The sequence below is a fragment of the Phyllosticta capitalensis genome, assembly GCF_038381095.1.
Source record: "Phyllosticta capitalensis strain CBS 128856 chromosome Unknown BKA78scaffold_7, whole genome shotgun sequence".
Classification (NCBI taxonomy): domain Eukaryota; kingdom Fungi; phylum Ascomycota; class Dothideomycetes; order Botryosphaeriales; family Phyllostictaceae; genus Phyllosticta; species Phyllosticta capitalensis.
The window spans coordinates 990,621-1,004,825 of record NW_027117445.1 but is presented as its reverse complement, the minus strand read 5'-3'; the positions used below and the strand labels follow the sequence as shown (position 1 = coordinate 1,004,825).

General features: G+C 54.5%; 3 protein-coding genes across 3 annotated transcripts; all 3 read left to right on the top strand.

Annotated features, from left to right (window-relative positions):
• The first annotated feature begins 5,443 nt into the window (after positions 1–5,443).
• On the top strand, positions 5,444–6,871 carry BKA78DRAFT_318686 (uncharacterized protein). The gene has a single exon (XM_066888802.1). It carries the CDS (start codon positions 5,636–5,638, stop codon positions 6,602–6,604), a length of 969 nt encoding a protein of 322 aa, XP_066742624.1. The 5' UTR covers positions 5,444–5,635; the 3' UTR covers positions 6,605–6,871.
• A 235-nt stretch (positions 6,872–7,106) lies between these two features.
• BKA78DRAFT_253134 (uncharacterized protein) lies at positions 7,107–9,369 on the top strand (the record flags this gene model as incomplete). Its single annotated transcript, XM_066884794.1, has 3 exons — positions 7,107–7,355; positions 7,454–9,207; positions 9,258–9,369. 3 exons carry the CDS (start codon positions 7,107–7,109, stop codon positions 9,367–9,369), a joined length of 2,115 nt encoding a protein of 704 aa, XP_066742623.1.
• Positions 9,370–10,378: 1,009 nt separating this feature from the next.
• On the top strand, positions 10,379–11,400 carry BKA78DRAFT_226292 (GTP cyclohydrolase II-domain-containing protein; the record flags this gene model as incomplete). Its single annotated transcript, XM_066883682.1, has 2 exons — positions 10,379–11,320; positions 11,377–11,400. Coding segments are annotated over 2 exons (966 nt in total), but the record flags the coding sequence as incomplete, so codon positions are not given.
• Positions 11,401–14,205: the final 2,805 nt, after the last annotated feature.

Sequence of the window (14,205 nt, the reverse complement as noted above, 5' to 3'; positions counted from 1 at the left end):
ACCTCAGGCGCCACTCGCAGCCGACAACGATGTAGAAGAGATTGTGAGGCTTCCACCGCAATGGGACCCCGACCGGCCGCTCACCAACTTATTCTGGGAAGTCATCGACGAATCCGGTCCTGGAGGTACTACAACATCTATCATTCGCAGCAAAGCTCTCGGTGCTTTCTACAAGCGTCCAGTTGACTCTATGCTTGGCCGTATCTCTGACATTTGGCACATTTCCCAACCTCGTCACTTGCGACACTTTGCAGTAGTCAGAGATACAGGAATCAGCGGCAAATATATTCACTACATCTACCGCTCATTCGCCAACTTTCAAATTGCAGTAGATGCAGGCGAGGCTGCGTGGGAGGTCGTGGTAACAGAACCATCCAACCCAAACATCAGCAAGGTCAAACCACGCGCCAAAGGTGGCAAACACATCAGGGAGAAGGCTCAGACGGACTATGGACCCATGAACGAATGGGGGTTTCCCCAAATAGCCCCTTCGGCTTTCCTGGGCCAACATGGAACGGCAACGTTGGAAGATTCCCACGCGGCGATCCTTGGCAGCGGTATCAAGTCGCTTCCAAGTCGCGGCTATGTGCCACGATTCATACTGAATGGATACAGCGTTGGCGCTCGGCTGCCCGATTCCGATGACGATGGGGACTCTAGCTTCACAGGATCCCCCAAGGCCAAGAAGTCAAAACCAAGAGCCAAACTTACCCCTAGAATGAAGAAGCCCGCCGCCAGAGCACCGTTATTGAAAAGAGCAACAACTTATGCTCAGGCTCAGCGCGATTCGCAGCACACTCCGGAAGCTCAGGGCAGTACTGAAATCGCCGGAACACATCCATCTTCGACAGGTCGCTCTCCCTCAAGTAGCCCTCGCCGCCCGAGATCTGGTGCAGCTCCAGAAGAAGGGATGGCATCTCCGTCAATCTCATCAGGCAAGCGTTACCGAATCAAAGCCAAGGCCGAAAAGGCTGCACCTCTTGAGCTTTGGGAAGAAGGCAAGAAAGCTAGAGGACTTGGTCTCAGTGACCCGATACCACTGTCGGGGGATTCTACTGCCGAACAAGACACGCCCATGGCAGATGCGCCCCCTATTTCGACCGAAGTAGAAGCTGAGGGCAACAATGCAGAATCTAACCCCGCTGACGATGCTCAACAAGCCCAGGATGAGAAGAACCTGACCGGTCGCCAGCGTCACAAGCTGCGTCTCGAAGCTGAAAAAGCGAAACAGGCAGAAGAAGCCAAAAGACGCCAGCGGGAGTTGGAGTTGATGGGTATTGATTCATTTGCGATTGCCGAAAGGGCCGACATCATCTTCCACCGAATGCTTGAAGAGGAGGGACAAGCTTTGCAAGCAGCACAGAAAACATCTCAGCCCGGAGTGTACATAAACCCACCTGGTTCACAGAAGCCTCGGGATCCATTGAAAAGAGGTCGTCCAAAGAAGGCCCTGGTGGCTGTCATTGTGCTCCCTGCACTGCGAGATGCTGGTGTGGATTCTTCAGAGTTTGCCGAAAAAGTCGAGGCAGCAAGAAGCAGAAGTGCTCAGACAATTTCACAGAAGCCTGTTGGGGAGTCTCCTCCTCCTAGTCCTCGACCACACCAATCCAGCAAACGACCAAAGCTTTATACCCCAGCTGAAATCTCAACTGCCGGCACAGCTCTGGAAGAGAACACTCCGTCGACTAGAGAGCCCTCGGCTTCAACTGAAGATCAACGCACTGCTCGGAATGACTCCCATCCTGTTGATTCTCCGAAGACGAGTTCAAGCATCCCCAACACCATCCGACACCAGCCTTCTATTCCGCCCACTCCCAATGCTTCGCACGCCAACACACCACGTCCTCAAGAAACACCTCCTGTTTTCCTGCTACTCGACGAAATTGACTCTGGCACTCCAGAGCAACTGAAAGCAGCATATGATCGACCCCTTGTCCCTTCTGCAGCCTCGATGAGCCCAAAGCCGGCGTCTAGTCCCTCCAAAAGCACGGGCACTCTCCCGAAAGACCCGCAGCCTTCGAAAAAGAGGGGAAGACCCAGGAAGAACCCCGAAACACCTGCTCGGCCTCGGAAGGCGGCAAAGAAGAACCAGGACGATACTCCAGCGGAGGCGACACCTCATGATTCATCTGTGGCACCCAATGATACGCCAACGGGACCTAGTGCTACGTCTACTCAAGCAGCATCGCAGCAACCAACGGGCATTGCTAAAGCTCCAGGATCGACAAGTATGCCGCAACCTCCTCAGCAAGCATCATCGAAGCAGGCTAGTACGCCGGCTCCTCCTGTGCAGAATGACCAAAGGGCACTCGAAAGCTACTTCCCGCGCGAGAAGCCGGAGTCTACTAAATATCAGAGCCCCTACGCGATCCCGGCTGCCGGCAACCCGCACCATCAAACCCAATACAGCTCAAACTCACGAACTTCAACTAGCACTCAGGGTGTGTACCGGAGCCCATATGCACCAACGGGTGTCCAGACACCACTCATGCAATCGGGCACGAGGTCTGCTGCCATAACACAAACTGCTCACCCCGCGCCAGGTCCTGTAGCTGGTCAGTTCTCTGATAAGCCTAGAGCCACACCTCTCCAAACACCTGGATGGACCAGCATTAATGCACCGCCAAGGCCAGACGCACAACCTGAGCAGCACAAATCGAGCCCCGCGAAAGATGGTCAGGATCGGAGGGCGTCCGCAAACTCCAACCACCAGTCTCAATCTATGCATGAGCCGCAGAATAGCAGTGAGACCGAAGATGAGGTCTTTGAGCGGATTCCTGATGCGTTTAGTCCTCGGAACTCACGAAAGCCTGCAAGGAAGACATCCCTGTCCAACCAGAAATCACCAGCCAAAAAGTCTCCGGCCAAGAAAGCTGTTGCGACAGAAAATGAATCCTCTCAAAGGGAGATTCATGAGGTCCCAAGGCCTTTTGTTCAGAAGACGGCTCAAAAAGCCACGAGCACTGGAGAAGAGGACGGCCAGCGGGGTTCAGGAGGTGATGAGGATACTGAGATGCAGGATGCCCCATCGATCCATGAGGATACGGAGACCCTGGGTAGATCTGCCGGAGCTGATCGGTCTCAAAATGGAGACTATGATGCCAGTTTGGCTGCGCAAGCTAGCGAGCCTGTCCCTGAAGAGCCTGGAACCGTCGAACAAGAACCGAAGTGGACAGGGCCTACGCTCCGGAAAGGAAAAGAACGTGCAGCCAACGAGCCCTTTATCAATCCGAATCCTTCTGAAGTCCCCATCAAGCACAAAAAGGGCAGGTGGCAACAGGGCCGGAAGCAGGGCGTCAAGCTTGGTAGCGGTGGCATCCTGAACTTCAACCGAAGCAAACTCCTCTGTGACATCCTTGAGAAGTGCAACGGTGTATTCCCAGGGGACTTTGAAATACAGAGGCCTTTTATTGGGCTTTGGAAAAAGGAGCATGGCGCTGACAGGCTTGTGGACCGCGACACTGTCAAGAGAACCATCAAGAACGCCGTCGACACTGGCAAAATCAGAAGACTTACCTACACCTTCAAAGACAAGAAGGGAGTCTTGGTGTCTCGGCACATTCTCACCCTTCCAGACGTTGACCCCAAATCACCGCTCGTTCTTGAGACGCAGCGCAAGGTTATCGAGGCGATGCCCCGTGTCTACTGGCCACCAGAAATGAAACATTACGAGGACGAGCTGGGCAACTCGTGGTATGGCGAGCGCTACGAGAGGGAGACGGAACTTCAAGTTCAACGCGAGTCCCTTCCAAAATGGATGCGCGATACTCAATTGAAATCCGCAGAAGATCACAAGAGACGAGAGGCCGATTTAAAGCGTAGTTTGCAAAAAGACACGCGGGGACCGCCCAGGCCAAGAGGCTCGACTCGTGGCCGAGCAAGAGGTGGTACTCTACGTGGCCGTGCTACTGGCCGCATGCGCCTGGCAGGACTGCCTCGCCCTCGCTCGGGCTCAGATGCTGGACAGCCATGGTCAGCAGTTGATACAACCTTTCATGCCCGTCCTGGTTCCGCACATGGTCTTCCTGAAATGTCGGAGTTGCCTCAGTTCATGCCCGCCGAGAGAAGAGGCTCCTTCATGGATTTCCAGACGGACAATTTCGTCATTGAAGATCCGAGCGCAAGCTATGAGGGGTACAGCGACGATGACAGTACCTACTCTATTCCTGGCACCCCAAGAGGCAGGAGAGGATCAGTTTCCTCCATCGCTTCTTCTGTCACTACCACACCAAGGCGCCGTGGATCTCTTGCAGACTCTTCCACCGAGTCGCCTCGAAGGGCCAAAAACCGGCACAAGTCACGAGACAGGTCCCCTGGATTATTCGTTTCTCCTTACTCGAGTCGCCGGAGCTCTCTTGCTGGGCTTGATGCGCCGTCTCGACCAGGAACACCATCCACCGGCTGGTGCAACATCGGTCCAGGATTCTACGACCCAGCATGGGAAATACAGCAGATCACTACTCTCACAGATCCGGATCAACTTTTCAATCCCAGCAATGGAACATTTTCGACGGAATACGTCGTTACTCGCAACGCTAGGTTGTCATGTTGGACGCCAGCCCATCGCGTCCCGCGTGAAGACTATCAGCGACAGCTTGAAAACATGATGCCACGGTCCCTGGACGATCTCAAGAAACAGGCCAAGATGAAGGGCAAGCAGCGTAATCACAGCCGCCGGGAGAACCCGTACCTGAGCATGCTTGAACGCGAGATCCTCGAGATTCGATCGTGGGAGCGGTCGTTGAAACCGGTGGACCGAGATCCAGTATATGCCAAATATCGGGTCAGAGAGCCACATTTCATCAACCACAACTTTTATGGAGAGCACATCACCCCCGACTTCGACATGAGTTCGACGCCAATGTTCACCGACTACTGGAGCGAACATTACACCATTGGCGAACCACCTCCGCTTGACGTGGATGAAGACGAGGATGGGATCGAGCCTTTTATTCCTGTCCATATTCCTGTCGGTCCGCCTCCAGCCAAGCGCTTGAGACGCAAGACGGTGGTAAATACCCCTGACACTCGTCCCATCCGACCATTGGTAAGAAAGATTGCGTCAGCCACATCCAGCCGCAACCCATTTGCGGATCCTGACTGCATCATTACAACTGCGGACACGAAGAAACTGCTGTATACCATGGTCGTAGTTCAATCTCTCATCGGAGGTTTGGACAACACTACCAGTTGGGAAGCTGTGCGCCGAGTCTTTGAGGAGCATCCGCGTTGGGATTACCCTGCTTTCCGCAATCGTTGGACCTGGCTGAGGATGCACTGTGCCCATGTTATGGATAAGCTTTTCGAAGACTTCCAAAAGGCCTTCTTGCTCGCCTACGAATGCGGCGACGTCCCCTCACTCAATTACAAACGGCCACATGACTATGATTGGCCATACATTGTCGAGTGGGCCATGCAAAACATATCAGTCAAGCCTCCCAGAGAAATTGATCCAAACTCTGACCTGCCTGCTTCGCGCGAGGAGCTGGATGAGAGATTCATTATCGAGGAAATCACGGACCGTGTCGACCCACCAAAGGAAACCCTCTTCAATGAGGCTACGCTTGCAGCCAGGCGCAAGGAGCTTTACAGCGAGTACTCCTTTTACATCCCGCTTACGGTCCCTGAAGACCCCATGCCAAACCCAAAACGCAAGGGTTTCTCAGAAGCTGCGATTGGGAAAGCGAAGAGCTGGGTGCGCGCCACGATTGTTGCACCAAACCATATGTTCAACGCAGCAGCCGCGAAGGAAATACTGTGTCGTCTTAATGATAAGCTCATTGAAAAGGCCACCAATGATCTGATTGGGAGCAAATGGTTCCGCAACGAGCACAAAGGCCGCGGCAACAGACCTGGTCGTCAGTACACCATTGACAAGAACTTTACCAAGGTATTTGAACGGCAACTCCAGGCACCGCATCTGATTGATGCAATGCGGTTCAAGGCTGAGCTCGACGCTGCCTTTTCGAACGGCGCAGAAGCGTATCCTGTCCGCGGTGCTGCCAACGACGGAGTCGTCTTGGCCACCATCAATCTCTTGAACAGCGGACACGTCAAGTTTGTTCCCAGGCTCCCTGAGGTCAATCACACCGTCGGTGCGCCGTTCCCTCGTCTGACCAAGTTCGGTTTCACGGAGGGCCACTACAAGACTGTGCAAATGGATCGCACCAGAACGCACTGGGACATTGACATTGTGCCTACTGAGCGCTACATCTACGGTAACCCGTTGCTCAAGGCCAAAGAAATGACGGAACTCCCGCAAAAGCTCCCACTGCCTGCGCAAGGCTCTGCTTTTGAGGACTGGATCCCAATTTGGTACAGCATCCAGTTGGCGCCTATTCGCGAGTGGTGGTGCAGGTTCGTGGCTGGCGTGCTTCACGTCATCTTCGGTCGCCCGGGAATCGGTGCTCAGGGCATCAGAAGGGCGTTCAAGGAGGCGATTGGCGAGTGGGAGGTTGAACTTTGTCTTGCGTGGATGAAGGAGATGGGAGTGATTGAAGAGATGCGTCTCGGATTGGACGAAAACGAAGCAACGAGGGGATGGCGGTTGGGCGAGTGGTGGTGGTGCTGCTTAGGACCGGAGGCGATGATGGAGACAGCGTGAGTATGAAATGCGTGGATAGTCGGAGGAGAGATTGTGGAACGATTGAAGGGAAGTTTTACGGTTTTCTTGCGAAAGGACTCGGAACATGGTCTATTGAACATCATTGGGAGGGCCGACTTGATTTTAGACCACTTGCGAATCTGCATTGGGAGGGTCAGTCACTTGAAAAGGCAAGCACAAATTGCTGCAAGATCGGGAAGGTTTCAAAAGCCCCCTCTAGGATGTATCTCATAGAAATCAATTCAAAATGCAATGCATGAAGCAGACGATGGTGTTTTTTCGGGAACTGTCGTCGGAATTAGGAAATCGGGAAATGCAGGAATAGCCGAGCGGACCGCACCCAGAGTTGGTTCCCCGGGGGGCGGAGCGGAATGGATCCGTGCTTTGTGGGGATCCGAAGGCTGTGAAGGGAGGAGGACACTCCATGATCATCTTTCTTTTTCTTTGATTTCTTCGCATCTCCCTAAAGGAGAAAAAGGAAAACTCACAAAGGCCTTTGGAGATGGTGTCAACCCTGCAAAATGGCGCCAATGGAGCTCATGGCACAGAAGCGACACCGAGCAAGCTGTGGACTCATCCGAATCCCGAAACGACACGGTTGTGGGACTTTTTGCAGCGGGTGAACAAGGAGAATGGATTTCAGATGCAATCGTACGAGGAGCTGCTCGAGTGGAGCACGGAAAATATTGCTGCGTTTTGGACTGAAGTTTGGGATTATGTCGGTGTTAGGGTGTCGCAGCCGTACCACGAGGTCTGTCACGATTCCAATATCCCTGATTCAATCATTGGGCTGCATGATTGTTCTCATTCGTGTCTGAGAAATTCTTTTTGAGCTAATTTATAGTCCAGGTCGTCGAGGACACGATGAGGATGTTTCCCCGGCCAGCATGGTTCCGAGGAGCCAAACTCAACTTTGCGGAGAACTTGCTCTTTCCCGCTGGTGTCGAGGTCGATCCGAATGGGCTGGCCGTCATTGCAGCGACGGAGATTGCAAGAGAAAACGTGACTTGGCAGCAGCTTCGTGACCGCGTCAAAGAGTGCCAGGCCGGCATGATTGCAGTTGGCTTGAAAGAGGGAGACAGAGTTGCTGGCTATGTTGCTAACCATACCAACGCCCTCGTGGCCATGCTCGCTGCCACCTCCCTGGGAGCCATATGGACGGCTGTTTCCCCTGACACGGGTGTCCACGCCGTGGTGGAGCGCCTGCGCCAGATTGAGCCTGTGCTCTTGTTCTCGGACAATGCGTCTTACTACAATGGCAAGAGTCACCCCGTGTTGGCCAAGTTGAGCGAGATTGTTGAAGCTCTTCCAAGTTTGCGAAGTGTTGTTTTTTTGCCAACTGTACCATGGGTGGCGGTAGACCTGTCATCAATCAAGTCAACCGCCGGAGTGTACGAGTATCCGTCTTTCGTAGCACTGAACGGTTCTCCACCAGCGGAACTCGCTTTTACTCAACTGCCTCCCGACCACCCAGTCTATATTCTCTACAGCAGCGGCACTACCGGAGCACCGAAATGTATCGTCCATGGCGCCATTGGAACCCTGATCCAACACAAGAAAGAGCATATACTCAATTGCTCCATCGGCAAAGACTCCCGCCTTTTTTACTTCACAACCTGCACTTGGATGATGTGGCACTGGTTGGTTTCTGGTCTGGCAAGCGGGGCGACGCTTGTCCTCTACGATGGCTCGCCTTTCCGCCATCTTGCCTCTTCGCCTTCAGAAGTAGCCAGCGAATCGACACCTTCGGTGGCAGACGACCTCGCGATGCCACGTTTGATCGAAGAACTCGGCATCACGCATTTTGGCACTTCGGCAAAATATCTCTCCGTGCTGGAGCAAAAGGGGCTTTCGCCGCTCTCAAGCCTCTCGCTTTCGACTCTGACTGCAATCTACAGCACCGGTTCTCCATTGGCGCCTTCTACTTTCTCCTATGTGTATTCCGCATTTCCTCCCGTAAATCTGGGCAGCATCACAGGAGGTACGGACATCATTTCATTATTCGGAGCGCCGAGCCCGCTCTCTCCAGTCTACGCCGGCGAAATCCAACAAGCAGGACTCGGCATGGCCATCCGCGCATGGGACTGGCAAGGCCACGACGTAACAGACAGCGGCGAGGCAGGCGATCTGGTCTGCGTCAAGCCGTTCCCCTGCCAGCCCGTCAGCTTCTGGGGACCGACGGGCGAGCAAAAGTACCGCAGCAGCTACTTTGACAAATTCTGCGCGCCGGGCAGCCAACAGCCCGTCTGGCACCACGGCGACTTTGTGCGCTTCAACCCGGCCACGGGCGGGCTGGTCATGCTGGGCCGCAGCGATGGCATCCTCAAGCCGGCCGGCGTCCGTTTTGGCAGCGCAGAGATCTATAACGTCGTCCTGGCGCACTTTGGCGCCGATGTTTCTGACGCGCTCTGCGTTGGCCAGAGGCGCGAGCAGGACCTCGATGAGACGGTGGTGTTGTTTCTCAAGATGGCTGAGGGCAAGCCGTTTACACAGGACTTGGTCGACGCGATCAAGGCGACGATTCGGAAGGAGTTGAGCGCCAGGCATGTCCCTGGTGTCGTGGATTCGTGCGTGGAGATTCCAGTGACGACAAACGGGAAAAAGTGAGTATTCTCTTCCTCAATCTGGAAATCGATCTGACCGACTTTGCTAGGGTTGAGGGCGCCGTCAAGCAGATTCTATGCGGACTGAATGTCAAGACATCGGCGTCGGTCGCCAATGCTGAGTGCTTGGAGTGGTATCGCGAATGGGCACAGACGCATTGAGATGTCTTTGATCCTTGTGCATACAGCTCTTGCATCCATTTCCTCTATACTGCTTTTGGTCTCAGGATTCTCCTAGCCCACGTTTTCCTGTCTTTCCAGCATCACCTGTGCTAGATTTGGTATGAGCAATCTGTCCAATGCATTTTTCTCAACATTCGTCCCTCTGTCGGTGTCCCATTCTTTGATCGTCAAAGTTGCCACTTGGATGCATTGTCGAAGCCATTGATCGAGTAACGACGCGCAACGTCAATGCAATCACAGCCTGCTGTGTGACGAATGAAACGCACGCGGTTTTGGACAAGTGCTGATCCTACCCGCCTGCTCGTGGTCAGATGGGTACTAGACGACGCGCTGCGCATAAGCGACGACGGCTCCTGAGCAAAAGGACCCCTAATGCTGATGGTGACGATGGGAGAGGCTGCTCACGGCGCCTGTGGGCGTCTCGGTACCTGGACGTAGGGCTGAGCATGGGTTGCGATAAAGGGAGGAAAAAAATGTCGGATCTGGAAGGGTGTGGAAAGCAAGCCAAGCACGTCTGTCCGGCAGCGGATGACGGCTGCTTACAGAGCGACGTTGCGAGAGCGTGGCCCTCGTCCCGCCGAGGTCTCCCATGGACTACTCGGACCGCCGCTTGATCGCGTCAGCAGTCACACCCACTTCCGACTCGACTCCTTCTTCCTCTCCACATCATGTACATATTCTCCATTGACCCCTCCCGTCTCCTCCTTCTTGTCCTCCATTGACCCGACAATCGTTGAGACCGCCCATTCCTTGACCTCCTCCACAATCACCACCCCCACCACTCTCCACCACAATGTCGCAAGACTTGCCGGCACACGCTTCTCCCGCCTTTACTCCAGACCAAGCCACGCCGCGAGGCTTTCCCGAGCGCCCGCAGCCGCCTACTCGCAACATTTCAGAGTTGCGACTTGACTCGGACGAGTTGTACACGCTCAACTCATCCACCTCGACGCCCGAAATCCGCCATGGCGAACAAAGTTCCCAACTGCCCTCCATCATCTCGCCCGCCTTCACTCCGCCAGCGACACCAGGCCGCCTGTTTCCCACCGTTGAACGCGGAGGACAATCCGTTCCAGTCGAAGACAGGACCGAAGGCCGTAGTGGCGGGGCGGCCTCCGAAAAGCCGAAGCTGGTTGAAAAGTTGCCGCACGTCGAATGCATTGTGCGAGCCCGCATACCGACGACAACGGGCCAAGAAATGTTTCTGCACGTCTACCACAACGATTTGGACTCAAAAGAACACCTGGCAATCGTCTTTGGGAACCGCATCCGGTCGCGGTCGCTGGATGCGCCGCGGCCCGGCGAAAGCGAGCGCGATCGCATGATCCGCGGCGCCTACGTTGGCCGTCTCTACCCGGGCCGGACCAGCAGTCGCATTGAGCAGATCAAGCGGGAGGAGGGCGTTGCGGCTGCTGCGGGAGCTGCCGCGGCTTCGGAACACCAACAATCGTCCGAAGAGGTATCGCCGCTCGTGCGCATACATTCAGAGTGCTACACGGGCGAGACGGTGTGGAGCGCGCGGTGCGACTGTGGCGAGCAGCTGGATGAAGCTGCGCGCCTCATGTCGCTGCCCGAGAGCGGCGGCGGCGTTATTGTATACTTGCGCCAGGAGGGTCGCGGCATTGGTCTGGCCGAAAAGCTGAAGGCATACAACCTGCAAGATTTGGGCAACGACACGTATGAAGCGAACTTGTTGCTGCGGCATCCGGCCGACGCGCGGAGCTACGGCCTGGCGACTGCGATGCTTGTGGACCTGGGCCTGGGCGGACAGCAAGGTATCCGTCTGCTTACCAACAACCCGGACAAGGTGCGCGCCATAGAGGGGCCCAACCGCGAGGTCGTGGTCAAGGAGCGCGTGGCCATGGTGCCTTTGGCGTGGAAGGCGGGCCAGAAAGGCAGCGAAGAGGTGGAAAAGTACCTCTCGACCAAGGTGCGTGAATCGCAACTTAACTCACGAGGATGGCATGGCACTGACAACTCCTTTAGATTGAAAAGTTCAAGCATTTGCTCAGCCCCGACCAGGGTTGAAGGCACACCCATATCAGTGCGATGAGGGAAAACGTCGACATGAATATACAAAAGTCAGACGCTCATTCTGACTGGATATTTTGCATCATCTCTTCAGCAGCGGAAGCTTGATAATCGTCACGTACGTCCATTGAAAAAAGCATAAGGACTCGGCGCAGGTGGAGTTTTCTCTTCATTGATTTTGAAAGAAGAAGCGGCGGCGGCTCTTGTCGCCATTTGGGAATAAATATGCAATTGAGGCCAGCGAATGGCTGCATATTTTCAGGGATTCACGGTAGTTTTTTGAGGATTTGTACAATGCGGCAGCAACGAGGTGTGGGGTCGATGATGGGGAAGCTTGCGCTGGCAGACTTGACAAAGCCAGCTAATCGACATGAAGAGCAGGCGAGAAGTGGCAGCTGCAAAACAATCAGAAAATGAACCAAGACATGAATGCTTAGGAATAAGCGACAGATCCAATTTCATGGCTCGATTTCTTGTTTCGTTTCCTTCAAGGCAAGTCGTGAGCTCTTGAGCGTAGCTGATGGGCCTACAGTGGATTTCCTTGCGCACCTTCCATTGTGCCACTCTCTCGGCGAGCATGTCAGGTTGCGGCCAAGTTGCCCCTGGCGCCGATGCCGATGCCGATGCCGACACCGTGGTTCGCTACTTGCGCGACAGGGCCGACCTGTTTTGAGGGCAAGCTCTGTTTTCAGGGCCATTTGATAAGTCCAAGCCGGGTTGAAATGAATTCAACTTTGGAGAGATGCAGGGGTCGAAGTTTTGACCCCTGATTTTCTGACGTTGACGACGAGATTAACAAATGGCATGTTTATTGGCTGACCCCCATTATCTTAATGACGAGCAGGATCTCACGTACAGTGTAGTAAGCAACGCAATCGAGGCCTCTATTTTGGGCAACGCAATGCAATCAGGGGCCCCGATTGCGTTGCGTTGCGTTGCGTTGCGTTGCTTACCACCCTGCTCACGTAGCTGCACGAGTTTTGGAAACTTCCAGGCAGGAAACCAGGACTACATGACAAGGTCACGAACTTGTAGCTCTAACTTCCGTTTTGGGCAGACTTGGTGGAGTCCATCTCTCCAGAAGATGACAAGAGAGGAAGCAGCCACAAGGTTGCCGTCCTTCTCACTGCATCCTTCTTCTCCAAGACCATTCAACACCGCGCCGCTGCTGGGCAACAAAATCAGGAAGCAGCAACGCAATTCAACCAGGAGCAAGCTCCGCCTTTGTCAGCGGCTCATCGCGTGGTCTTCCCGTCTGAGATCGATCTGAGATCCACGATCCACCACCGTATCACCGTCGTCGTTCTCATTTACGGCGACCATCATCTTTACTCTCCAAGTCAGTTTGTGCAGACTCACCTGTACGTTCATCTTCACCAAGCAAGCTACGATATTCATTCCACCATTATCACCGCTTTCGCACCACTTCTTTTGCTCATCAACTTCACTCTTTTGCCGAGCTCCTCTACCATCTTAAGGGCGCTCGGTATACAATTGCAATGGCCCGACCTCGAAGGCGTTGCTCTCAAGACCCTCGCAATCCTTACTTCCACCGCACTCTTGTCTCATCTGTCCGAAGCCGTCGTCGAGACGCGACTCGCGAGCACCGTGCCGCTTGCCATGCTTCCGGACCACATCCGTCAATCCCTCTCACCCTTACAACCGACACACGACAATTTCAGGTTGGAATCAATGTGCATTCACTCCCCTTTTCCCGGCGCGCAGCTTGCGGAAGACCAAGGAAGGCTGTTCACGAAGAAGCTGGTTTCTTGAAGCCCCAACCGACGAATCTCTTGCAACAAGGCAGTTGGGTAAACAAAGACCCATCCACAACCTTCTTTCCCAAATGGCTGCAGAGGCTTCTGGCACGCAAGGCTGGCAAGGCCCCTTTGGCAGCCCAGAACGAGATATCCCAGCTTCTGGCCTTGACGAACCCCTCCCACCCAGAATCACTTGCAGTATATCCAGCAGGTATCGGCGGAGAAGTTCCCTACGATTTCGAAAATCCCCCCGAGGGCACGCCTACTCTTCCTCCAGCTTACCCAAACCACCCGTTTGGTGAGCCTGATGACTCGTTGCCGATGCTAGGGGGAAATCTGCACGAGCTCACGAGCAATGAGCCTTGCCGCAATTACACCACTTTCTTTCATCCTCGCTGTGGACGACTACTCCTCGGACTCGACGAGATAGGGCAGAGAGACGCTCATGGCAGACGTTTGCACCTCTCCCATTACTTTCCCGTCGACAGGGCAGACGATCCATGGATGGATCCATTCTTGAGGCCAGTCCATTTTGGCAGTCCGTTGACGAGCTCAGAACCTAGTCCGGAAGCCAGCTCGTGCCCTTCAGAATGTTGGTCAGATGAGACAGCCTGCTCTCCGCCAACTGGAAAAACTTTGGATGTCCCAAAGACGCCTAAAGATCCACTTTCGAACATAGACGTCCGTCAGACTATCCAAGCGTACTCACTATTCACGCGCATGGCCAGTCGGCTCGGGTTGCGCCGAGAGCCAGCAGCGTCGACCCCAAATCCGAGTGCTGAGCCGTTCCCTGCTTTTGATCCCAACTTCCGTACGCCTGCGAGAAACCACCCGGACTTGGTCTATCCAATGCCACCGGCTCCTAGATTTTCCCGAAGAAACAATTCCGTCCCTGCTTAGGAACCAGAGAGGACCTCTGCCGAGGAAACCAACGAAGGCAACGGCGTCCGCAATCTAGGACGCTCTGGCGCAAATGCTCCGCGAGAGGACTATTTAGAAGGAGCATCCGATGTTCCAGAGCTAC